This window comes from Drosophila serrata, unplaced genomic scaffold (assembly GCF_035046125.1).
Source record: "Drosophila serrata isolate PLE 108 unplaced genomic scaffold, ASM3504612v1 contig_241, whole genome shotgun sequence".
NCBI lineage: Eukaryota > Metazoa > Arthropoda > Insecta > Diptera > Drosophilidae > Drosophila > Drosophila serrata.
In genome coordinates this window covers 4369285-4396029 of record NW_028257139.1, presented here as the reverse complement: position 1 = coordinate 4396029, position 26745 = coordinate 4369285, and the positions used below count along the sequence as shown (strand labels likewise).

The window sequence follows — 26745 nt, the reverse complement described above, 5'->3', positions numbered from 1 at the left end:
TTTAAGCCTTTTTCTAAACGTTATCTATACTTTAATCTCTTGGCTTTATTTAAATATTAAATCTGATTGGCTCTAAAATAACAACCATTAGCAGCACTCTAACTTCAGCCTCAACCCCTTTTCAGTTGTACAACTGCAACATTTCTATTTGATTCGATTTTCCTGGAAGATGGACGGCCGCTTGACCCCCTTTAGTCGCCTTCCCTGGCGATTTATATGCGGGTCGCATGCAAAGCGCCATGTCAACAAATCAGCCTGGCAACATACACGGCCACGCCCCCATCCCGTACGACGCCCTCCCCCCTATCGTGACGCGTCAGTAATGCAATTATTTTGATTTTTGTTTAACAATATTTCCCCCCGGTTTTTCTGTCTGTGGATCAGCAGAGCTGTTGGCCATGGCATGGCTAGAGCAAATAAAAAGAGCGGCTGACATTTTCATTGGAGCAAACTCCTGGCCGCTTGCCGGCTGGCTATGGGATCATTAGGCGCACCCCGGGGCCATTAATTTGAGCCGGCCGAAAAGTGTTTGCCAATATACGAAAACACGAAGCTAAAAAGGCCAGCGCACGAGGAGCAATTGGTAGGACGGTAGAAGGTAGAGCTGCCCGGGGAGAGGCAGCTGAGAAAACAGCCAGCTAAACGCAGCATTTAAGATAAATCCGCGTCGATAGCCGCAGACCTGAGCTCGGAGCTCGAGGAGCTAGTTTGGGGGTTTTGGGATAAGGGAATGGGAATGGGAATAGGAATAGGACAGAGCAAAATGGCCACATCAAGTTCAATGCACAGAAACAAGTTGGCAGCGAGAACCAGAACTTGGCCAAGAGCACACAGAGCACGGAGCCAAGTCATGGCAATGCCTTGCCTTCCTTTTGAACCCCTGAAGAGGGTATTATCATTGGCGGGGCCATCAAGTGTTGGGCCCTAAGGTGACTTTGGACTTGGTCTTCGGCTCTACCCCAAGCAAGTCTTTAATTTTTACGAGTTTTAGAGGGGGAAAGTCTAGATCGAAGTCTAGTTTTTCCTAGGTAAGGGCATTACTAGATTCGGCTCTTGGCTTTCGTTAACTTTTGCCTTAAATTAACTCTCCTCATTCTCAGGTTCAATGCTCCATTTAGACGGTGGACAGTTGCAGGCACTGCATCGCACACTGCTGGGCGGTAAATCAGAAAAATCAACACATAAAAACTAAACAATCGCCTCATTAATTACAATTAGAAGTGTTTATTGCACAAGCGCGTCCATAAAACGGGCAGAAGAAGCTCTGGCCAAAGGGGCTTGCGTCATCATCAATCTGAGGCTGGAGGTTTGCGACTTTGAGAGTCCAGTGATCGTAGCGACAACATCGGGCCAGTGGTCTTGGCCAAAGACTGGAGACAGACAAACTGGAGAGACTGAAGACTTGCAGCCTGGGGGACTCGCAAGACACCCGTGGGGCTGCCCCGGGGGCAGGCTGTAGGATTCATCAATCAACAGCTGTCACTGCCGCCGGCAGCCGGCCGGTTTGCTTCAACTTCAACTCCATCTCCATCTCCAACTCCAACTCCATTGCTGTCCCGGGATCTGTCTCTGGTCCAAAGCCGGGCTGTCACTCTGCGCGGCGCATGCGCAGCCGTCTTGGCCAACAGCAGCTTCCTGTTGTTGTTGACCAGGCCTCCAGTGACTCGCTTCTGATTGCGAGTGGAAAATTGCCACTCCGCTTTTTATGCAAATGCCTAGCCGTAATTGTTGCACGAATATTGCATAATCATGACACATTACAAATGATCCACCGATTTCCAGCATGCCCCAGTCATCATCAATGTCACGCCTCATTAGCGGCACAATCGGCATCATCGGAATCAGAAGCTCGCTCCTGTCGCAACCGATTTGTGTCCGAAGTTTGGATGTAAGGAATTCCGGGAATTACACTTAAAGCTTGACTTAAAGTGGAGCAGCGATTCTCCTCAGGACTCTCCTCCATTCCAGGCCATTTGGCTTCAGTCACGCCCACGGTTCGGATCTGGCGTTCTATTTTCAGGCCGCTGTTGCTTGCTTCGCTGACTCCCATCCATTAACCGGGCCGTCATTTATTTTTACCTTTGGCCAACACCTTTCTATGGGAGAGCTAACCAGCATCTGGTCATTGGCTTTTTAAATATTTAAGCAGCAGCAGCAGCAGAAGGAGCACACGAGTCCCGGTGAGTGCCTCCCCCACCTGTCGCATTGACAAAACGCTTTCCCACGGCAACGCCCACAAAGGACCCACAATTGTGGGCGAAAAGGGTAAGGCAGAAGGCGGAAAAATGTGAAAGCTGAAACCTTCGAGTGATTACAGAGAGAAAATGGGAAACCCATAATACAGATTGATTGGGTTTTGATTTATTTCGGAGAGAGAAATGTTTATTTATGGTTACTTTTGAAGAGGTTCATTAGCTTTCTAAGTATTATATATATATTTTCTATATAAAACGAGCTACTTTCTGGACCAAAAGGTCTTATAAAGTTTATTTTTCTTATATGTTGTTCAAAGATAATCCCTTTAAAAGCCCTGAAACTTTTTTCCTGTGTAGGATTTGGCTTTGGCTTTTGTAATACATATAGGATGACCTGCGGCGCTACCTGGACGTGCGGACAAAACTGTCTATATGCGAATAAACTCCGTCTATCAAATGACAACAACGCTGAGGAGCCAAAGCCGGAGCTGGAGCCGGGGTAAAATGTCCCTTTTTTGCAAGAGAGCATCCTTTGTGCCGTGTCAGCAAACTAGATTCGCTTCCCAGTGCCATTTATTTATCTGTGGCCCCTTTTCGCTTTTCCTCGCTTTTCCAGCTTTTCCCCCCGATCTTCTCCTTCCCCGTTTCTCCCCTCTCATGATTTGGTCGCTAGCTTTTGACGCTTTATTTCCGTATCCGTTGCTGCGAGCGGCATTTTGTTTACCCGCAAAGCGAACTCGTACCAAAGACAGTTGGCGGGCAGGAAGAGTGAAAGAAAGCACTTTAATGTAATTGCGAATCTATGTGAAATGAAATATTCCCTGCAGTCACTTCAATCGCTAACTGGAAACTTGGTCAAGAGCTCCACCTCATTCCCCCCACACCCCCACACTTGGCGTGTTCCTCCCGCCAGGGATGATAAGCGGCTCCAGCTCCGACTCTGGTGACCGCTTGCAAAAGGCAGCATTACTCAGTGTTGTGAAATTGCATTGTGAGTAAGGCAACCCGATCCGATGAAGTGATCCCTTGCCGACTGCCGGTGCAATTCACTCATCTAATTGGCCATAAGCCCCACCACCACCGACTAACCCAACCCACCGGACACTTAACCCCTGCAGAAATGAGGATTACGAGGTACGAGGAAAAGCCCCTCGTGTGTGTGCGACGACATGTCAAAGTAACATTTAACGGCTTTGATGTTTGTCAAATGGCATTTTAAACAAATGCAACTGGCACATGGGGCAATAAAAGGCAACGGGCCCCGACAGCAGCATAAATAAATAGCGCTATAATTTACGCTTTTCAGGTGGAAATTGCACGCAATGTTGTCCCCCGCACTTTTCCCTCTAATTTCCCTTTACTTATATACCTAGCCACTTGTGGGCGGGATTTATGAGTGCAAAGCACAACACTTTGGTGTTAAAAAATAAAAATATAAAAAAGAGAGACTAAGAAAGTCAGGGCTATGAGCGTTCCAAGTCATAAAGCAATAATTAGCCACTAAGCCACCGGCCAATGGTGGTGAGATAAGCTTCGGAGCGTTATTGGCAAGACAGAAAATGGGTTTCGCTTAATTATGGCACTTGTAATAAATAAATAACGAGTGGAAATGCATGCCAGTGGCTGGAAAAGCCGTTCGACTCAGACAGCTTGACGCCAGAAGCAAAGGCAAAAACAAAAAAAAACAATACAATACAAAACCAAAAGCTGCAAAATGCAAAAAAAACACACACACAGAAAACCCCCGTGTAATGATGATGATGAAGCTTTATTTTTTTTGCAAAGCAGTCATAGTTATACCCATATACCTGTGTACCTGTACACAATGGCAATTAGAGTGCAGTGTGTTGTGTGTTGTGGCAGTGGAAATTCCCGTTGGCTTAAACAAAAGGTGCAAACACACAAATTGCAGCGGTCGGATTTCAAATAATAATGAACGGCGCGTGTAATAAAATCATGGCAACCCAAGTTGACCTCAAACTGTGGGTGGGAAATGCTAATGACAAAACGTACAGCAAAGCCAGTCAGTTTACAGGTAAACATTTTGGCAAACCTTTCTGGCTTAGAAAAGATTTACAAAATAAAACTTATCGGCGAGTGGCAGGTGCCAACTCATTCGCCATCAATCTCCGCGCAGTCAAAATCTTGTTTTGTTGACTTGTCAAAAGCGCTGACGAACGGCCACCGCCACTACCACCGACACGCCATCTAGCGTGCGGTCTGGGCAACAGCGAAACCGCAGCAGCGGCAACAATTTGTAATCCTATTAACCCCTTGACTGCAATTAATCAATATTTTGGCCAAAAGCCACTTGACCCGCCAAAACACGATTAAAAAGCCATAATTGAAAGTTGTCAAAGAGAGATGGAGATGGAGATGGAGAAGGAGCGGAGGAGTTGTCTGGGGAAAACACATTACGTTTAGCTCATTATTTTAATACCTCAATAATATATATATATATTTAGAGCTTAATTGGCATGGCAGCCTTTACTAATGACAAATCAATCAGCTTATGAAATTCAAGCCCATGCAAATTGCCAGTTAATCCAAAGTTGTGTTCACATTTTATGCATTCGCAAATTAGTGGCTTTCATTATAATTATTTTGTATTTTTTTTTGCCCATTTTATATGTGAGCTTTGTGTGAATATTTTTATGATATTTATTCTATGTGTTTTTTGTTTGTTGCTTGTTTTTGCAGCGAAATCTTCAAGGCCATGCACATTGAGTGACTCGATGTTTTTCGCTTGCCAATTTTATATAAGTTTTTTTTGTGTGTTCCCCCCTTTTGTTCGCTTTTTTTCGCGGAGATTGCAACCTGTCGCAAATATTTCGACGCATTTGTTATGCTTAGCTTATTTCATTATGATGATGATGATGATTATGGCTGCTCCGTATTTATATATTTATAAATGTTGCAGTCATTCATCATAACATCAAGAACACCTGAGCACCGGAGCTTACTGCGCCCACAGTGTGTGTTTCTGCTGGGAACGGGAAGTGGTTTAAGCCAAATCGCATTGCAAGGCCAATGAAATCAGTGAGAAATTCCTAGACACTTGACTCCATCGGTAGTACCTCCAAGCCAATCCAATCTGACCGATTGTGTCAAGTCAAGGCTGTTATCTTCTGGTGAAAGCGGTTCTCTCTGAGGGTCGTAAATTATTTAATTCCTCCTCCAGCTACTGAGCCATCATCAATTGCAACCTGTTTCGGCGATGACGTGATCTTGAGCGTATCCAAAACCGATTGGCCAAGACCAAGCACTAAGTGGTAATTTATCATTGGCCGCTATGCTGGCTAGCCAAAAAGGAACAACAAAAAATATACAATGAAACAGGAAATATAAACGGAATTGCCAAAACTGCAATAAATATTAACTAAAATATTAGCCAAGAAAGGGTCTACAAATAAAGTGAAAGCTTGCTAGAAAGTAAATAAAATTTTGTTTACATTTTTAGCTAAAAGTCTAGCTAGATTTAAAGATATTTCTAAAGGTGATATATAATGAATTTTATTTAACTTAAGTCTCTTAGATGTTCTTTATATCTTTTAGGATTCCTTTTAGATTTCAATTATATATTCATTCAGAAGCTTGAAAGACAGTGAAGGAGTCGTTTCCAACACTATAAAGTATACATATATATTCTTAATCAGCATTAACAGCCGAGTCGATCTATCCATGTCTGGTCAAAATATGAATTTTTGGAAATTTTTCAAAATTTCAAAATTTTATAAGGGTCCCACATAGTTAAAATTGTCAATAATTTAATAAAATTTTACAAAATTTTCAATTTCTAAAGTCAGTAAGCTGATTTTTAACCTAATAAAAACTAGCTGAGAACCGCTTTCCGATTTGAAATTGAAAAGTATTTTTGGCTTAGTTATGATTTTGGAAAGCTTTGATTTATCTCAAAAAATAGCCATTTTTAAATAAATTAATATTTTGTTAATTTTCTTGGTGGTACACGAAGGCCAAAATGCAAATGATTACCAAATTCATATTTATTTCAATTTGTATTCAAAATATTAATCAATAAATTGAATGATTTCTCATTCCAACACATGAACCGTTGGATAAACTTTAATTTTCTTGAAGTTAGCTTTATATCTCGTTAGATTTTCTTTGTATCTCTTAACTTTCTCTGATATTTTATCTTTTAAATTTATGATATCTTTTTGACTTATTTAATATCTTTTAATGATACATCCTTTAGATTTCCTGAATATCTCTTATGTTTGTTTTAAATCTCTCCGAGATCGTATCTTTTATCTTCCCCCTATATTTTACTAAGCAAACCCAACACCAAATTCAATGATAAATCCTAGAAACTTCAAAACCGGAAGAGGAATTGCTAGTAGAAAGAGTTTATTTGTATCTGGAGACATATCGCTTTGATCTTGATCTCTTTTTTTCTGTTTTTTGGTGCAAATAAAGCGATTTGTATGCCGCTGCCGTTGTTGGGCATTGCGGTTAATAATACTGCCGGCCTGGCCCGTAGTTATTGCGAATGTAAATATTTGCGAGAAGCGAATGAACCGAGCTGGAGGCAAGCGAACCTCTCGCATTTCGCATTTAGCAATTCGCATTTAGCATTTAGTATTTAGCATTTCGCATTTGAGCATCGGTTGAATGCACTGTGGCCTGGAGACGACAGAACTTGGCGACGAATAATCGTCATCTAAAATCCGCTCTCTGAATTATTTATGTATGTATGTAACATATGGATGAAGGATCTGGATCTGGGCACTCGTTCTCAGAGGGAGCTGGCTGGGATCGAACCGGCGCACTTGTTATGCAAATGCCATTCAAAGGTAAACCGGCAAAGAGCGGTTTTCTTGTGTTTTATTTTTGTTTTGAAATGTATCCAAAAGATACCGAGATACTCGCTAGTCGCGGGGAGCTGTCGTCATTGGCAGCCGGAGCGTTTTGGCTGGCGTCACAACGCCGCTCTGACGACGTTAGCTATTGCTTTCCGGCATTGCAAGTCGCACACGGCAGCTACAGATACAGATACATGTGTGGGTGCAGATACAGATACGAACACACACGCGCAAGATACTTTGGCCAGGCAAGCGCATTTTATAAATAGTTGCTGCTGTTGTTGATTTTAAACAGCAACAACAAGTTGTTTGTTGGCTTCTCTTATGTATATACATATATATCATTTTTTCTTTTGTCATTGCAAATCGAAAAATAGAAAAAAGATTTTTTTGTTTTAAATAAAAACAAATAAATACAAAATTTTTTGATACAGAGAGAGAGAGAGAGAGAGAGAGAGAAAGGCGAGCGATCGTTTTCAATTTTCGCCGTTGCTGTTGTTGTTAGTCAGCGGCGGCGACGACGACGACGACGACGGCAGCGACGGCATTGACCGCTAGAATGCAATCAACCTAGTCCAAGGCCAAGTGGCCAGCGGTTTTTATTTTATTATTATGATTATTTGTGCGACTGAGGTGTGTGTGTGTGTTTGAGTGTGTGAGCGGGTGCTGGTGTATCTATAGACTATGAAATTCGCACTGCTCCGCGGGAGACTCAACTAAACCGTGAGTAATTCCCCAACGCGGTTCCTGGAAATGCACTGCAGCTATTTTTGGGGGTTTTTTTTCCAGTTGCCAGGCAGCGAATTTTCTTTCTCTCCCTTCCCCTTCCTCTAATATTACCCGTAACCAAAAGCTAAGCAAACACTTTTTATTGCCATGTTTGCACAAAAACTGTTTATTGGCCAAACATTTCTGATTTATGCTCGCCAATTAATTGGCCAGCGGCTACCGGAATTGCTGTGATTTATACACATTTTGTGTATTTTTCGTATTTGAAATTATGTATTTAATTCCAGCAGTAATTTATGAAAGCCGAAACCAGCTAAGACCAAGTCTAGACTTGGCCAAGTGTCATTAGGCTAATTAAAGTCACCCAGGCGTAGGGTCTGAAGTATCCTGCCAAAGTCTATGGCATACTTTTCGGGGGGGCAAGGAGTGCTCGGGTCTGGATTTCTCGGAACTGGTATAGGGGCAACTTTCCAATCCGCTGACTGGGATTGAGACACCAACCAAGCAACCACCAACCAATTCATTTAGCAACAAAAAAAAACCCGACACTGACATGTCAAGGTTTCACTTTGTTTCGCCTCAACACACACTGCCCACACGGATATGTTTAAATATAAATGCAGATAAGTGGCTTTTTGCAATATATATATATATCTATATAGTATATGTACATACGAATCCGACTGCGTTTCCACTCCGCAGAAGTCAATTAGAGGCATTAGCCTGTCCAAAGCGACAAATTACTCACCTGCAATTAGAAGAGCGAAAAGAAAAATAGACGTGAGATTATGGTATTGAAAAGTGGCTTCAGCAATTTGAATAAGAAATCTATTTGCATTTTGCATTGTAAATGTGAAATATTCCTTCTTGCCTTTCAATAATTATGATAATAACGGGTTTGCACGGCTTGAAAGTAAAAAATCTATACATAAATCAAATATTGCTCATACGCCAGGGTAGCCCGTCGCCATCATTTCTATACAAACAAATCGCCATAATGATGATGGCGCACGCAACGCTTCAGCTTTATTTTTTACCTTTCTTAAGCCTGATATTTACTGCGTTTACTTTGACTTTGGAAGGGCTGCATTTTCTTCTAGCCAACTTTTCCAATTACCCAAAAAAGAAAAACAAAAAAGAAGCAGAAGGAAAAATTGTTGCTCGAGGCGGGAGTGTCACGCAAGCTAACCTTGAAACCTTATCGATTTGGAAAAACAGAAACCCAACCTCAAACCTGGAGTTAAACTCAATTTGCCAGTCGCCGGCGTTATTTCTGCGTGTAATTGGCCAAACTTAATTAGATTTGAGATTCCTTGGAGGGAGAGAGAGAGAGAGAGTGTGAGCTATAATTAAAATCATTCCCGATTTAAAATTCGCCGACAGGAGAAGGTTAAAGAAAATGGAGAGAAAACTCACTCAAGAGCTAGGCCTGCGCACTGCTAGGCTCCATTTAGAGAGAGCCAGAGAATCGGAGAATTATGGAGAATTTTCCTCTCCCTCTCTCTCTCAATCACTCTCTGTAAAATGCGCGGGAAACCCGAAGCGTTATTTATGACGACCCACTGAACCACTCTGATGACGTTGATGCTCCCCTCTTTGGCCAAGAAAGGAAAGGGGAAAGGGTTTACATTTGCGTGGGTTTTTCGCCGCAACCCTTAAAAGTGTTGCCATATCGATTTTCCCGGGTCCAAAGAGGGGGAGGAGTAGGTAGGTTCTGCTCGCCACAGCGATGTCTCTGCCTCTGCCTCTGCCTCAGTCGACTTTTCTCGTTTTTCATGTCTGCCCTGACCTTGAATACATTTGCAATTCCTTCGTGCGCTGCCAACTAATGTGTGTACGTGTGCCTGTGCCCCTCTCTCTCTCTCTCTCTCTCTCTCTCTCTCTCTCACTGTATGTGTTTGTTTGTCGGCATTTTCCCAACTTTTTTTTCTCTACTTTTTTCCCCCAAACTGTGCTGGTCAGCAGCCCATTGATGTTGCTATATATACATATATATATAGATTTGTTGTCATGACAAATTTGGTATGCAAAAAAAAGAGGAGAATAAAACAAGATATTCTGTCATGTTTGGCTGCTTTGAGGTGGCAAATGCGATTTGGCACTGGACTTGTTGCAAACATTTTCGTGGAGAGAATAATTTGTTTGTCAAGATTTACTTTTGAAAATATATAAATTATGACCGCATTGCCATGACTATATATATATGCTATCATCTCTTTGTGATTTATGACCTGCCTTGGATATAACCGCTTGAGCTTGACTTTTGCTCTGCTGCACAAACGTCACGACCCCCTCTTAGCGCCATTTTCTGACGTTGCCGGTATTTGAATTTCCATGCAGTTTTCCCTCGAGGGAGGTTTTGAGCATCTGTGTGACTCGGAGAATGTTAAGCTGTGAGGCGTGCCGGCATTATTGCTCTGCTTTAATTAAGCCGCCCATCCCATCACGTCCTTCTCCTCCTTCCTCCTCCACCTCCTCCTCTATCAACCTCCCACAATCTAACCCCCCAAATGCAAATGTCAACGAGCTGTTGCTCTGTGTTTTTTTCTGCCCACGCCTTGGCTTGTTGCGCACTCGGGAAAAAAAGATCACTCAGCTTGGATCAAAGGTGCATATCAAATTACCATATAATTACATATTATATTATTTATTGAGGAATTTTTAAATTACTTTGTGTGTGTTGAATCAAGGTGAGACTTTGTTTAAAGGAGTACTACTCTCTCAATTAAATATCAAAAGAGTTAAGACTTGTTGAAAGGGTTCTTAGGTATGAAACTAGAAGAACTATATTTGCTTGTAGCTTGGAATATAAAAATTACATATTTTATATAGCTTTAAAGCCTGATTTTGTATGCCAAGATTTATGATTTACATTTCGAATCAAACCCCAACTTGCTTGCTCTCCTCCACAAAACTTTTCCATGGCACGTGTTCTATTCCTAGCTTCATAATCCATCACTTATTGGGTATTAATTCACACAAAATCAACCCGACATAGAGTACTCACAGTACATAGAGTGTGCATTGTGTGTGTGTGTTTGCGAATAGCATTTGTTTGGCAAACCGATCGCCATTCTCTAGTGATGTAAGCAGGGCACTTTGCTATACATTGTTTGCGGGGCTGCATTTATTTTTCCCACTCGGCAAACAACACCCGCAACCGCACACACACACCCCCCTACACCCCTGATCAGTCAACTAAGCGTATAATTAACAAAGATTGCCATATCAAAAAAAAAAAAAAAAAAAACAACCAAAACCAAAACAGAAAGCAACAAAACGGAGCTGCCTCTGCTTGCAAATGAAATCACCTGGCGAGTTGCTTCTGTGCTGCCGCTTGTTTGGCTTTTAATTATGGCGACTGCGGCGACGCCAACAATAAATTTTCGATATATACATATTCAGGTATATATATATATAAATACAGGTGTATATATGTAGATATATACTATAAAGCATACACGGCACGCCAAGATATGTGTATGTTTTTGCGGGGGATACTCTCTCGCACGTTTGCATATTCATGGCATTATTAATTCATTTTGCGCAATGCGAAAATTAATTAGCCATGAAAAGTGAATCGACCGCAAAACAATTCCAACACCGATCCGATGCATTCACATTTTCCAAATTGTTTATTGTACAATTAACAGAAGAAACCAGCGGCCAAGTCTCCGCTCTTTATTTTTTGTTTTCTTTGACAAGTGAAACGCTCAGATTTATGTTTGATATTTCCTCAAGCTTGTTTGCACGCAAAACAAACTCGCATCGCCAGATAAATGGAAATTTAAGTATGAGCGAAAATACATGTGTTGTCATTAGCCAATGATTTAGCTACCGAATAAATCTCATAAATATTATTCACCGAAGCATCCCATCTCTATTTTGAATGCACCTCATTATGATACAAATTTTGAGCGGAATAAATTGAAAGCATTTTTAAATGAAGTGGTTCTCGGAGATCTATGACTTTGAGATAGCACCAAAATTGTGGGAATTATTTTCGGGGGCTTAATTGGATATGATAATGAAGGTGTATTTATGACATCAGAGAAGTGCGATTTCTCCCAAGCAGGAATCAAATCTTAAAAGCTTTATTTAGATTTGAATGAATCGAAAATTAAAAAGGAAAGTTGAAGACTAGTTTGTTTAATAAAGGAAAGATTTCTTAAGCCAGAAAAGTAAATAGGAAATTCTAAACTTAAACCAAAACATTGTAATTTTACCAATATCTTTTTTATATTTTTTGCTAAAAGTATTTTATCTCTTTTTTGGAGTTATGGAAAATTGCAAGGCAAGAAAACTTTGATTACAAAAATGTATTCCAGCCAGATTTTCTCTCTTATCTTCTCTAATTTAAGTAATTAATAAATGCTTAAGATAATTTCATGATCCCTCAAACTGGTATCCCCCGCAAATAAACCATAATGTGTGGTTAGCTTTTCCATTTTTCATTTTCTTTTCTGATTTTTGCCAATATGCAAAAAAAAATTGAAATAAAAATCCAAATGAAAATGGCAAAGTGTAAATTGGGCTTTAATTTGACGATAACTTGAAACCAGAAATTTAATATAATTAGCTACAATTTGTGGCCAGATTTTCCATTTTCCATTTGCCATTTTCCCTCCGTTTTTTTTTTTTTCTGCCACTGACGGCGACGTCAGAGCTGCGACACCGACAGCGAAGTCGACGTTTGCCGCTTGCATTTGTGTGCGAACACGTGCCGTTGCACCTCCCAGCCCCCAACCCCTGTTTTTGGGGGGGAGGTCGACCCGATCCCCCCCAGTGCACCAAGCCTCCCCCTTTATCTCCTCGCTCTGACAGTGCATGTGTGTGAGTGTGTGTTTGCGGCGATTTGAGCGGAAGTGAGTGAAGTGAGCGAATGCGCATGGCGGACGAGAGAGAGAGAGAGACGAGCGCAAGAGCGAGAGAGCGGATTGCATTTTCATGGCTAGCGTTTGTTGCGCAACATTCGCTTTTGCCGGCCGGCGCAATTGTATGTATTTTGCTGCAACAGTGTGGCACTTGTATGTGTGTGTGTCTGTGTGCTGTAACCTAGAAAACTGCATTTCCACGCGCCGCTGTATGTATGGGTGGAAAAAGTACAGCCACGACAACAGTTGCAAGGGCCGCCATTTTGTTGTGTTCCGTGCCGCCACGAAACTAGGCCAATTCGCCGGGCTGCCCTCTTTTTCCGTTGGCTCTTTTGTTTTTGCAAAAACTTTTTCTGTTTTTTTTGTTTTCTGCTTCTGGGTGAAATGAAATGAAATTGAAAATGAAACCCCTAGAGAGGGGGAGGAAGGGAGTGAGGAGAATGGGGCTCGTGGCAAACGTTTGCCAAAAAATGTTTCGCAAACATTTCGATTACATGCCGCTGACCACAATGTAAAAAGGCCAAAAGCGATTTGTACATGTCAAGCAGAGATATATGTGTCAGGGCATTATATGCAGGGCTAAGGAATTTACTTTAATTGCAGGGAACTAAATATATTTATTTTAAAGCTGAATTCTGGCAATTAAGGGAAAGTTTAATGCATTTTCCAATGTTAATTATGAATAAAATCTTAAAGGTTTGAGTTTAAATCGTTAAGAAAGGCGTCCTTTTCTAAAATTTCCTAGTTTAAAAACTTGTGTTTTGCAAAAAAAGAATTCATTTTTAATCATAAAACCCTATTTTCTAGTTATCTTTCTTATTCTGTTAAATTTTAATTTAATTTACTTGCCATTTCCTTAATAATAATATATAAACAAGTCTGTATGGAAATTGCAATTAAAGTAATTAAAAACAAAACTTAGCCTTGTTTTTTGTTGAAGAAACAGCTTTGTAAATATAATTCGTTGACTACAAAAAATAAATAATAATAAATTTCAATCAATCACGATCTTACGACATCACTTCTCATTAGATTTTTGTAACGATTTTTAGCGCTTTTCCCCGTGTCTATATTTATATCGCATTGTGGCAATGCACATATATCGAATCTGGCCATAAGCAGAAGGCTGGCTAAGTGTGTCAGAGGCGCGGGCCACCAAGCCCAATGCCAAATTCCGCATTCGGCGATGCGCTCTTTTTTTTTGTCTTTGGGTTCTGGCAATGCGGATGACAGTGGGCCGAAAGGGGCACTGCATTTTATTCGATGCTAGGGAAATGTTTACTTTTTGCGGTGGTCTTTCCCTGATTTTCCTTCTTGGCGATGACAAATATAGCCAGGTTCAAACAGAAGAGAAAACACGGCGAGACAGGGAGGGGGAAAAGCGGCAACGGAAACGAGGCCAAACGATGAGCTGAAGCTTTTTGGCTCGAGTGTCCGTTGGCTTCGTTTTGTTTCGTTTCGTTTTAGTTTCGTTTTGTCACCTTGAACATGAAAATTGGCGCTGCATTTGTTGCTCTTGCCTGCTTTTTCCACTTTTCCGCCTTTCCGCCTGCATATGTGCACTTGGCACAGATCGAGCGTTGCTGCTGCCGTGGAAAACCCAAACGAAATATGCATTTTTCCAATACGGAAAATCGCCTGGCTAACTGCGTATGTAGCTATAAGTAGTACGTTTATTTTTATTGCATTTTTAGCTGTGCCATTTCTGCCTTAGTCACATTTCTGCAATTATGACAAATTTATGAGTTCGTTTCTCCCACACCGACAACACGACGACACACTTTGCCACTCATACTGGCACGCACCACAAGTGCCTTTGTGTGTGTGGGCACTCCTGCAACTGACTTTTGACGGATTGCGGCAGCAATTTTCCATTTCCATTTTTCATTTTTCATTTCCTTTGCCTTTGCCCTTGCCTTGGCGTTGCATTGCATTGCATTGCTTGTTGAATGCAAAAAAAATGCTCGAGACGTGAGGCATTTGTCAGCTTTTGCTGATAAGTTTAAATGACGTTTTAGTGGTTGAAATATTTGCAGAATATTTTGCAATAAAGTTGGATAAATATATTTAATATTTATATATATGTTAGAGAGGTTCTGGGTGTAGGCTGACATTTATTCTGCTTAAGGTGTAATTACATTTTGCGCCCCAGCTGTTTCGCTTCTCAATCATTACTCATACGCCCCGTGTGCCCGCCCCGCCGTGTTGCCTAATCTACCAACGCAGCCAAGATGTCGACACTTTGGCCAAGTCATTTGCAGTTCGCTAATGCCTCGCAAATTGCACATCAAAGGGTGCAGGAGGGTGAGTCTGGTCCAAATGGCTTTTTAGCGGCACAATTAACTTTTAATAATAACTCAATAAAGGCGAGCGAATGAAAGGCGAGTGTCAAGAGCCAAGAAAAATGACTTATAGATAAATTTAAATCGCTTCCTAATCAGAATTCAAGGTTAACAGCCATATGAGTGAAATTAATACACACACACAACACTCATGCTGACGTCGATGCTGTGTAGCTGCCAAAGGCAAAGCAATTGTTGCTTGCCTGAGGTGCTCAAGTGTGTGTGGTGAGTGAATGTTGCTGTTGCTGTTGCTGTCGCTTCAAGGTTGCTGCTGCTGCTTTTGTTGCTGCTGCAGAGCCCCTCAAAGGCAGGCACTCGTTCAGATTTTAATTAAATTTTACCATATTTCTGCCTCTGTCGATCTTATTTTTCGGTTTAAAAATAAACATACTTCTTGTACAAAAAAGTGAAGCAGTGAAATACGAAATAATGCAAAGCCAAGGCACAGGTGAGGCGAAGCACAAAATCATAAATATAAATTAAAGCTTATTTAAAGAGAGACCGCCAGCAGCAGCAGCAGCACCACCATTTGGGGTTTGTTCAAAAATAAATGCAAATGCAGTTGGTGCTGGTGATGGTGCTGCCACGGGTGTTAGTTCGCTCTTCTGATGCCAGCTGCAAAACCCGTGCACATTTGTCAAAAAAAAAGGGAAAAGCTGCTAAGCCAAAGCACATAAAAACACTAAAAAAAATAAATAAGCTCCTCTATGAATATGCTTAATAGTTTCAATGATATTTTCTTTCAATCATCTAAAACAGACTTGATTTCAATCACAAGTAAGAAGTAAACAATGAAATTGAGCATGATTTAGAATTAAATTTAAAGTCATAGTATAAGGAAACAATTATTTCTTGAAGTAAACTTTCAAAATAACCTAAAATGTTTAATTTTTCATTCAATTTAAGTCAAGAACTTTGTATATTTCAAGTGAAATCAAATAGAATCTGGCAAATATTAATTAAACCACTCAAGAAAGTAATTTTACACATAATTTTATAACAAAACTCATGATATATTTTAAATACATTCAAAAATCACCTCTAAAAGAACCCATTTCTAAATACAAATCAATCTCACATCGTTTTCTTGCTGTGTAATTACGAAATAAATATATATTAGACTCACTCACAAGTATGTGCTTTTAATTAAAACAGTTAATCACAGTTCCGAGTGCACTTTTAGATGTATGATTAATGAAAGCCATTGTCAAATGAAGAATCATAGCACTTCGGTGGGGTTTTTTTTCTGAGTGTGTCACACACACACACACACACACACACAATCTAAGACACGTGTGCCGCGCCATGTTGGCTGGCCGCGAATGCAGTTTTCCCCCATCGCTTTGTGTTTGTATTTGTGTTTGTGTTTCAACTGTCAGGCATTGCAAAAGCTTAATGCCAGCTAACCGCAACGCCCCTTCACCTCCCCCCGCTCTCTTGTAGAGAGGGTGGTGGGGAGGGGCTGACAAGGGCGAGGGGGCGGAGGAGCAGCCCTGAATCACCCGCCGCGCTGTCTGCTCTAACCGTGCACTATAATTTGCCTGTTTGCTTTGCCTTTGGCTTCGGCTTTGTCGTTTTTGTTGCCATTTTGATATTATAAAACAAATTAGTTGGAATAAAAAACAACAAAAAATAGGGAAAAACAAAAACTATGCTATAGTATAGTTGGAATTTGAAAAGTTTATACTACTGGGGTAATATGGCGTGTGCAATTAGCCGCATCTACAAAGTGAATGCTGCTGAGGCGGCTTTCAAAAAGGGTACGGTCCAATTAAGGCGGAAATTTTCGTGGAAAAGTTCGGAGGGGTGGAAAATTCATTGGGAAAATTCTGTGAAAAGCCATGGATCTTTTTTTATATAGTTTATGATTCACTAGAGTTACTTGCACTTGTCACCGCAGAATGTTAACTCTGATTGCTTGTCACAAGGCCCTTGGTTTGCCTTTTTGTATTTTAAATTCCCCTGCAGGATCGACTGGTGGCCTTCGCCAGCTCCTCGTGTCGTGTGTGTGGTGAGCCGGGGCGATTTATGGAGAAGCGCTTAACCACCCATTGTGGTGGTGCTGATGGTGGTTGGTGGTTGCCTTGGCAAACGCTGAGCCGCTTGGCTTTCAGTTAATGGGTTGGCAGCAGAGTCGAGCTGAAGCCAGGCAGCCTTGCGGCCAGCAATTGCAATTGCAATGGCAAGGGCCTTGATTAAAAGGCAAACGGCGGCTGTCATGGGTGGTAAATGGTAAATGGTAAATGTAAATGCACATAAATCTGCATTTTAAGTAATAACCAGCACGATGATGGTGGTAGACGAGAGACAAAGACCCCGTGTGTATGAGTAATTTCATCAACTATTGTTTCATATGATTATTTTATTCCGTTCCATTTAAATCGCCAGCGAAGGTTAATCATTGATGCATCCAACAGTGCGTATGAGTAATGTTCAACATTACGTATGCGCCACGTGGGCCGCCTTGAAGATCTCTCTACAAATTGATTTCGATTCGGATTTCGAGGCAACTCGAGTGCATTTTGATGCGGCACATCACACACAGCTGACAAACTGACAATAATTGCGCACAATTAGACATTAATTGCATTCGTTCTCTATGGCGATCGCTTCAGCCCCACAGCTGGGCTATGTTCGCTTTTGAGATGCAAGATGCGGAAATGCGGCATATGTATACATATATCTTTTCAATTAACCAGCCACGCCTTGGCAAAATAAACTTTTCCATTGTGTTCATTTTGTGCATTTGTTTGTTTGTTTGGTTTTTTTTTTTGTTTTGTTTCCCGAAAGGGTGGGCGTGGCCTGGCAAGTCCGACATAAATTCAAATGCGCACTCCAGGCCACAGAAAAAAAACTGACACAGACGAAGCAGGAAGTTTGACGCTTTCGGTCAGCTTTTTTTGGTTTTCATTTTTTGCTTTTTTGGGTTGTGCAACAGGTATGGAAAGTGAAAGTGCCACAGCTGCTGTCAGGCAAGAGACTGTAAAGCGTTTTCAAATTAAATGAAAATTAATGAAATTTTGAAGGGAATTAAGCAAGAAAAAGTCAGGTTTAAAGCTAGCTTTTAAATCAAAAGGAATTCCACACTCAAAATAATATCACCAAGAGTATTCCGTTTTAATTTCCTATAAATCACTATGATGAAATGTTGAAAAAGCTATTTTAATTGGATTTTCCCCTCAATGACTGTGTCTAAGCTTTTCGCTTTTCTCTCAGTGTGTGTGTGTGCTTTCTGGGGCTTGCCGGAATGAATGTAAATAAAGCAAATATAACCACCATATGAAAATCTAATCAGACTTTCAAGGTTAACATATTCTATCGCCGCGGCTGCTGCTGCCGCTTCAGTTTACTTTGCTATTTGTTCTTCCCGCAGTTTATGTGTGTTTGCTGTTAAGAGCCCTTAAAAGCTCTAAACGAAATAGCCAAACACACACGAGCTTACACACACACACTCAGTTGGTGTGTTATAACTAGTTGGGCCTACAGTTTGTTGGACAAACAAAAAGGGGGCGGGGAAAGACGGACAGTCCGTTAAAAGGGGGGGCGTTTTGCTGCTCGGTTTTTTTGTGTATTTTTTGTCTAGTCTTTGGGTTGCGTAAGTTTTGTTTCGGTTCTTGATTTTAGACGGGGAGGCCCTTAAAGTTCAAACATAATTAATTAAAGAGCCGGGGAATGGCTATTGATTTTGTTTTCTTGTATATGTGTGTTTTTTGAAGTTAACGAGCTGCTGACATTGCCCTTTTGTGTGATTGATGCGTTCCGAGGGCGCTTTCCACATTTATTTCGAGTTCCCAACCCCGAGGGCGCACACACTGCGTATGAGTAATGTGCGCGGCAGTGGCGCATCAAGTATGCGCCGTGTGGCCGTGCCAAAAAAAATGCTATGCCCGACATTTACATAATTATGGCAATTAAAATCTATACACAAAGTTGCAATTAAAATGCAACAAACGGTCACGCTCCACCTCTTCTGACCGCATTCTACGCGTATCTATCTATGCTATGCTTTGCTATGTATCTGCTAGATGTATCTTTGGCATCACTCACCTTTTTCTTGCGATCCTCCTTGAAGTCAATGACAATGCCCTCATCCGATGTGGACACGGATGTTGTGCGTATGCGAGCACTGGCCGCATCATGCGGCGACATTATAATGTGGCTATGTGGGCTGTGGTGGGCGTGGCCATCGTCGCTCAACGGCGGTGAGGCAGAACCAGAGCTCCAGGAGGCCGATGAGCTGCTGCCGGGACTGGAGCCCTGCAGCCGGATATCAGCCACACCGCTCTGTAGGTTCATGAGGGCTACGAAGAGAATTCGTCAATCGTTATTGGATTTATTTATAAGGTAAGAGTTACTCACCATCACTGTGATTTTTCATAGAAATGAGGGCCTCGCATGCCTTTATCACGTCATCCTTGCTGGGATCACTGCCATAGTCATGATGATCGCTGGGCGGACGTTTCCGTGAGCTGGAAAATAAAGTAATAATGGAATATTTAGTTAAAAAAATTTATAGGTTATTAAATAAGGTTAAGTAGCACAAGGACTCTGCTTTTAAACTTAAAAATTCCGACCTCATTTCAATGACAAATTAGTTGCCTCTTTGACCCAGTTCTGATTCTTGATTTAATCAACCACCCACAACAAACATCTGCATACTCTACTCTATATATATATATATATATATATGTATATGAACGATAAAGATATAGACACGCAGGCATCGTCAGCTTATGGCTTAGACATCAAAAGCAAATACCGCCCAGTTGTCGTTGTAATTTGCACAAGCAACAATGTGACGAGGTCTTTCCAAACGATAATCGCCTCCAGCGGCATTTCAATGCAAAACATCGCAAAACTATTTTTCCATTTAACTAATTTTTTGTGGCCGCTGAATTCCGCCCATTGTGTGTTATTGTTTCGTCATTAATTGGCCTCCTTCCGATGGCCTCACATAGCGTTTGTTGTGGCTTTAAGGCCATCATCGGGGTAGATAGATTTCCCATATCTTTAAGCTCTAACCTTGGGGCAACCTTTGCTCAACCGAAATCAGAGAGAGAGTGAGAGATATCCTTATGAACAGCAACAGCATTTCATGCTCGAATAAATTTAACAAAGGCAAAACACACACACAATGCAGCCCAGACTGAGACTGAGGGAGGGATCATAATAAAGACGCGACAATGCCATAAATTCAAAGCATTTGAAACGGAGAAAAACTGATTTGGCATAAGCGCGTGCACCATAATCAAGCTGAGTGCCAAGCTACAGTTTGAGTTCGAGTTTGGGTTCGAGTATTCATCCCATATTCCCATAATTGAGCGATTGAGACGTCGTTATGGGCCCTACAGGAGACACCCTGACAGCCAGGATTAACTAGGAGCCCCTCATCCTGCAGGTGATGGAAAGTGCTCTCAGCTTATGTTTGAAGATGCAACCAACTTCAGTTGCTGCAATTATTGATGCTTTAGACTTAAGCGGCTTAACTGAGAGCATCCTCACTGCCTTTGTTATCGCTTTGGCCATCTGCTTTGGGCCAAGAAACACACCAAGTCGTGCAAATGTGTAGAGCAAGAGCGGACAAGAGTTGGTCATAAAATGTTATTACTCTGCTACCAGGTTTTAGCCTTTTGTCTAATGCCATGGCACCTTCTCTACAGCATTTCCGCTGCTGCTGCTGTTCGTCCCAATTAAATTTACTAAACTCAACGATAAATTTCTGCCGCCGATCGTTGCTAATCGCATAAAAGTAAATTCGCGCATAAATCGACATTTCCCGGGACCATGGCGAATCTGTGCTGGATTTCTTTGCCGGCCGGCATAAAGGCGCGTGCCTGAGGGGAGCCGAGCGGAAAGCGGGGATTTTGGCCATCACGATGTGGCCATTTAATGCGCACAATCGGTACCGTTAGGCCGTCGTTCGCTTTCCGCCCCATTGCGCAGCATTTGCAGCATTCGTCGCTGGCTTTAATAAACTGCAAGCAGCAGTTGCAACATTGCCAGCAACATGGGATGTTGTGCTCTCTGACCAGGTCTCCTCCTGACCAGGCTAAAATTGCCCCAGAGGAGCTGGGAGCTAGAGGAGGAGGCTCAGGCTCCACGGCGCGTGATTGAAATGCGATATATTCGCGCCCGATTTTGGGGCCAACTCTTGAGCTTTTTGAGCCTGGGAAATGGCCAGCTCTGTGTGTTGCTATTTGCTGCTTTTGTTGGCCATTATTTGCCCACGTCGGCTGGCCGCAATCAACAGTCAGTCGGTTGAAAAAAGAGGTGTTGAAAGCAAAATTACATTGCGCTGTTCGCCGAGTGTCAGGAAGTAAGAGATGCGATATGGATACGAGAGACTGGGTAGGGACCGAGCTCCAAGTTAGTTGTAGTTTCTGTTGTTTGCATGCACCGGCGGAATTAGTGGAAAATTGCATGGAAATTTTGCTGGAAAAATCTCTTGACTTGATTTCAATGCGGTTTTGCAGCTTGCAATTAAAGCTTATTGAATTAGCCACGTGCCCGAGATGCGCACGAGGGAAAACTTTCACCAAAATTGCATAGGGAAAGTGCGAGACAAAGCCGAGGGAGAGACTCTCAGAGCTACCAAAAAAACAAAGCACAAAAGGGGTCCCCCGGATATCGACAATCAAAATCTAAACAATTTTCAAGTGTAATTTATACGCGAGCAAAGAAATAATAATACTAATAATAATAAGAAAACCCCTTGAAAGAGTCGTTGCCTTATTTTGCTGTGATTACAGCCCCCGAGGGCAGCGAACAAAACAACAAAAGGTGTTTTTCGTTGCTAAACTTCATTGAGGTTTCTGTGCCCTAGCCAAAAAAAAGAAAACAGAGCTTTCAGCTTATCAGTTTGCACGATAAGAGCCAAGTTAAAAACACACACACATATCTACGTTTATTCAAGCCCCAATGTCAACGGCAACAACAAAAGCGGAAATGTTCATTTGTGAAATGACAAATTGACAAAAGAAGAAAAACAGCACACAGAAAGAGAGCAAAGCAAAGGTAAATACAACTCGGATTTCATTTGCAGACAAAGGAAAATCGTGTAAAGGTAAAGTGGATCGATGCAAATGGCAAATATTTATGGACCACAGTGCGTATGCGCAATATATTCAAAATCTCTGAACGTCTCTGCATATTTACCCATTCAAATAATCAAAACAAAAGCACAGATACTCATAGATATAAATATACGAATATCACTATATAGCCTTACGCATTTTTTATTGGTCAATAGTTTCTGTCTACATTTTTATGATTTGTTTGTTTTTTTCGGTGAAATCTATATAAACGTATATGACGTTGCCGCGAGGGTTTTGTTTTTTATTTTTGGTCAAAAGGCAGCAGCAGCAGCAGACAAATGCCTGGGATTGTTTGTTAGCCAAGTTGTTAGTTGTGCGTGAGGTGAGTCAATTGGCCTTTTTATCTTTCCCCTCTCTCTCTCTCTTTCTGGGAGTTTCTTCTTGGCCATATCCGAGTTTGCCTGTTGTTTTATTTGTTTATTTTATTTAAACAAGGCGACCTCTTTTTTTGTTGTTGTCCCTGTTAATTTGGAGGTTTCATTTTTTATACATTTTCCTTTTTTTGCTGTAGCTGACACACATATTTTTTTATTGTGCCTTGTTTTCTTTTCAATCTTCTCTCCCTCATTCGCTAAAAAAAGAAAAAGTCACAATAAAATTGAGTTAAGCAAATAAAAGCCTGACTTTCGGGGCGGTTTTGGCCGAAGGTGGCCTTAAAGCCAGGTAGTGGCGGGCCTTTAAACAGACACCAAAGTTGTTTTTATTTTTTTTTTGCAGGTGAAATACGGCATAAAATCGAAAAAAAACATGCGTAACAGTAACATGTGTGTGCGTATTTGGTTGTTGTTTTTTAGAGGGGCCAAAAAGGGGTGTTAATTCAATGGCGCAAGCGTGTTTCTTACTCTTCGCCCTGCTCTCCGCTTTATCATCCCCATTTATAGCCGCCAGCGGAATGTTTACTTTTGGTTTATTTTGATTTTTTAGCCTCTGCTAATTTTTTCCCCTTCTTTTTTTATTTTTTTGCTAGCTCGGCGATAACGAAACGTCAGAGTAGGCATAGTAAATAGTTTCTTGTTTTGGGTTTTTTTGTTATTGCTGTCTTGTTTTTTTATGGTTGCTATTTATTTATTTCTTTTGGCGCTGAGCGGAGCACGTGCTCCCTTTTTTTAGTTTCTTGAATGGAATGGAAAATAATGACAATCATTCCTGGCTGCCTGCTACTCAATTAACATTTAAAGTCAACGGTATTATCATTTAATTTAACTGGTTAAATGGACAGGACACAACACAAAGAACTGGGCCTGAGCAATGGCAAAAATCTAAAGAGAGAGAGAAAAAAACAACCCAAATGGTATGGAAAATGGAGGGAAAAACATTTAACAGCTTTCCTTTCTTGGGGACCCACATCGTTTACATACCCGAATGGCGCTCTAAGCATTTTTGTTTGTTGTTGTTGTTGTCTATTTTGGCTTTAACCGATCCCTGCCTCCTACCACTTTGGCAAAATCCGAAAGGCTCCACGCCTTTTTAGAGGCTCATTTGCACAAATTACTAGCATTGCGACAACGACCAAGGAGCCAGAAGCAGCAGCAACAGCAACAATGCAATTGTCTGTGGCAGCTAAAAAACAAAATAAAACAAAACAACAAAAACCGGAGGGAAAACCCAAAGCCAAAGCCCTGGTTAAAAGGTAGGGGCAGAGAAAAGCCCAAGAAGACATTGTCACCACATTCCGGCAACGGAAGCCAGCCGGCGGCCTGAAGCAGATTGGCTATCGCCATCGCCATCGCCCCATGAGCCCAGTTCCCCTGCCTCTGCCCATGTCAGCACCACCCTAAAGCACTGGGGAAAATAAAGTATACTCAATGTAAAATGGAAGTAAATTGAATTACTTAATCATTAAATGTATAACGCTTTTCATTTCTTACTTAAAATATTGTTTAATATAACTTTATACTGGAATTCCGCTTTAAATACAACTAGTTTGTTTAGTTAGTTTTCTTCTGTGTAAAAGTCATGAATAAAAATCGTATTAATTCCGCGCCAATGTCGATTCTGTTCCAGCCATTTGTTGTTTTGCTTTTTTCCGCCATTTTCTAGCCCACTTTTCCCCCACTTTTCCCCAGGCCCGACAAGCGGAGGTCTCAACTTGAACTTGAGCGGCCAGCAAAGACGAGCTGAGCTGAACTGAACTGAACTGAACGGAGCAGAGCTGCACTGAGGTGTGCCCCATTGGGCTTATTAGAAATGCGCGGACGTGAGCGGCTTTTCCTTGGGAAGCCTCGAAGCTGGCCCAAGAGTTTTCCCCCAGGCCTTGCACCTTGCCTTTTGGGGGGGACTGTACTCGGGGACAAAATGTCATTAGCCATTCGATTTCCACTGCCACTACCACTGCCATTTCCACTTTCTATTGTCTGTGTTTACTATTTTTTTTTTCTCCCTGCTTTTTGGGTAAATTGATAAATCGGCGAAATTCAATTTGAAAAGTTGCCTGTACATGTACACGTGACGCAGAGGATTTCCGCCATTTCGGCCCACTCGAAAAAAGCCGGCAAGAGCAACAACCAACTGCCAACTAGCAGCAGTCAGTGACAAGAGCAATAAGCGTGTGACAGTCGAAAGGGCGTAACAAGCTGGCAGTTGTCACACGGCCAGTGGACAGTGGCGGCCCAGACAGGAGTCGGGAGGGATTTTGTTAGGAACGAGGGGAAATTGTAGATAGACACACCTGCCGCCGCTGGCACACCACCGCACCACCACCACCATCACTCGGTATGTGGGCCGTGGCTGTCGCTTTTCCAGCTTTTGTTGGCTTTGCCGCTCATGTGTCACCGGCGTCGCCTTTGGCTGCTTAGCATGCAGAGCGGCAAGCGTCGGGAAGCGTTGTTGCTGCTGTTGCTCTGCTGCTGTTACTGCTGTTGCTGCTGTGGCTGTTGCTGCTATTGCTGCTGCTGTTGTTGCTGCTGCTGTTGCTGTTGCTGTTGTTGCTATTGTTGCTCTTGTTGCTGCTATTGCTGCAGCTGCTATTCTTGTTGTTGCTGTTGCTGCTGTTGTTGCTGTTGCTGTTGCTGCTACTGCTGCTGCTGCTGCTGTTGCTCCTGTTGCTGTTGCTGTTGTTGTTGCTGTTGCTTTTGCTCCTGTTGCTGTTGCTGTTGTTGCTATTGTTGCTCTTGTTGCTGCTATTGCTGCTGCTGCTATTCTTGTTGTTGCTGTTGCTGCTGTTGTTGCTGCTACTGTTGTTGCTGCTGTTGCTGTTGCTGTTGCTGTTGCTGTTGTTGTTGCTGTTGCTATTGCTGCTGCTGCTGCTGCTGTTGCTGCTGCTATTGCTACTTCAGCTGCTGTTGTTGCTACTACTTTTACCACAGTTGTTGCTGCCTCAATTGGCAGCAACAATTTAGCGGTACTTGACCGACCGAGACCATGGGAATTGCCCACAGTGGAAACCAAGATGGGATTATGGCAGCAATTAAATCTAGAGTTTAAAAGCAAGCCCAGCTTAGTGGCTTATTTTATAAACTTCTTCAAGTTGCAATTACCAAATTAATTTCCTTGCCAAGAAAGCATTCTTAATGTCAAAAAAATAAAAGTGTATTCTTTGGCAGAGCCAATCAATTAACCACATCAATTTCAATTAAGATCTTCGTTATTGGCCCACCATGCGGGACATGTTCTCTTGCTCTCTCTCTTGGCCTGGGTTGCATTTTGGCCCAGTCAAAGCCTTGGAGCTGTTGTACGTGCGTTTGCTTTTACAGTTAGCTGCTGGTCACTGCTGCACTTTGGCTAAATGGGTTGCACACACACACGTAGTCAGGTGTGTGTGATGGGCCCCCATGCCCCTATCAAATGGCGACGAAAACACCAACGTTGCCTCCTGCATTTTGATGGCCCACTCACTCACTCTCCCGGCCAGCATTTAATTCAATTAACAAATCGCGATGCCAAACAACAAGCGAAAAAACTCTGGGCCCCCTCTAATTATACCAAGAGGAAAAGCGTTGGGGAACCCAACCAACCCAAAATGAAAACTGCATTTAACCCTGCACTTGATTGCCTTAGTTCGAGTCAAGGTGAGAGGGCGTGTTGTTGCATTGGCATTCAAATTCGACCAAAATTCGTTGGAATCCAGGGCCAACGTGACACGACAATTTGACGGAATCTTGTGGGTCAGCAATGACAGAGCTGGAGGGTCCAGGATACGAACTTCTACTAGCCAGAGTGTACCTCTAATTGACACAGCCCCAAGAGTTGCAGTTGATGTTGGCTACAAGTTGCAGTTGAAGTGGAAGTTGATGTTGAAGTTGAAGTTGAAGGAACTGCATGGCAATTGGCATTCCGGCAACCGCAGGCGGGCGAAATAAGCCAAATCACTGACTAGCCTGGCAGGCTAGAAATCTGTAACTGTAACTGCAAATTACAGTGCTGCTCTGCGGTTTTTTCGGCCAGCCTTTTGTGTCTTGAGTTGGCCAAATGACTTTTGTTTTGGTACCCAAACCGGTGCGGCTTCGCAGTCATTTGCTGTCAGACATCAGTGCCAACACCCGCAGCGTTTTTGCCATTTCAATTGGAAACAACTCAATCAAATTGCCTAGACCAGGTCGGTCATTATGTAGACCCCGCCCCCCTCCGCCACCCCTCTAAAGCCGCCCCATTTTGGCCAGCAATTGCACACAGAAAGAGAAACAATTCAATCTAATTTTGCACACATTTCTGGTTCCTCGAAATTTGCGTTTTGGCCGGAGTGCAAATGT

The 26745-nt window shown here is 42.1% G+C and overlaps 1 protein-coding gene across 4 annotated transcripts in view; it reads right to left on the bottom strand.

Moving 5' to 3' along the window:
- Glut4EF (Glucose transporter 4 enhancer factor) overlaps positions 1-26745 on the bottom strand; it is a 128308-nt gene that overhangs the window by 31664 nt on the left and 69899 nt on the right. For all 4 annotated transcript variants that reach the window (XM_020958596.2, XM_086832020.1, XM_086832023.1 and 1 more), the window contains exons 3-4: positions 19323-19432; positions 19011-19264 (exon numbers count right to left, since the gene is read on the bottom strand). In XM_020958596.2, coding sequence (XP_020814255.2) covers positions 19011-19264; positions 19323-19432 — 364 coding nt within the window. The remainder of the gene's footprint in view (positions 1-19010; positions 19265-19322; positions 19433-26745) is intronic.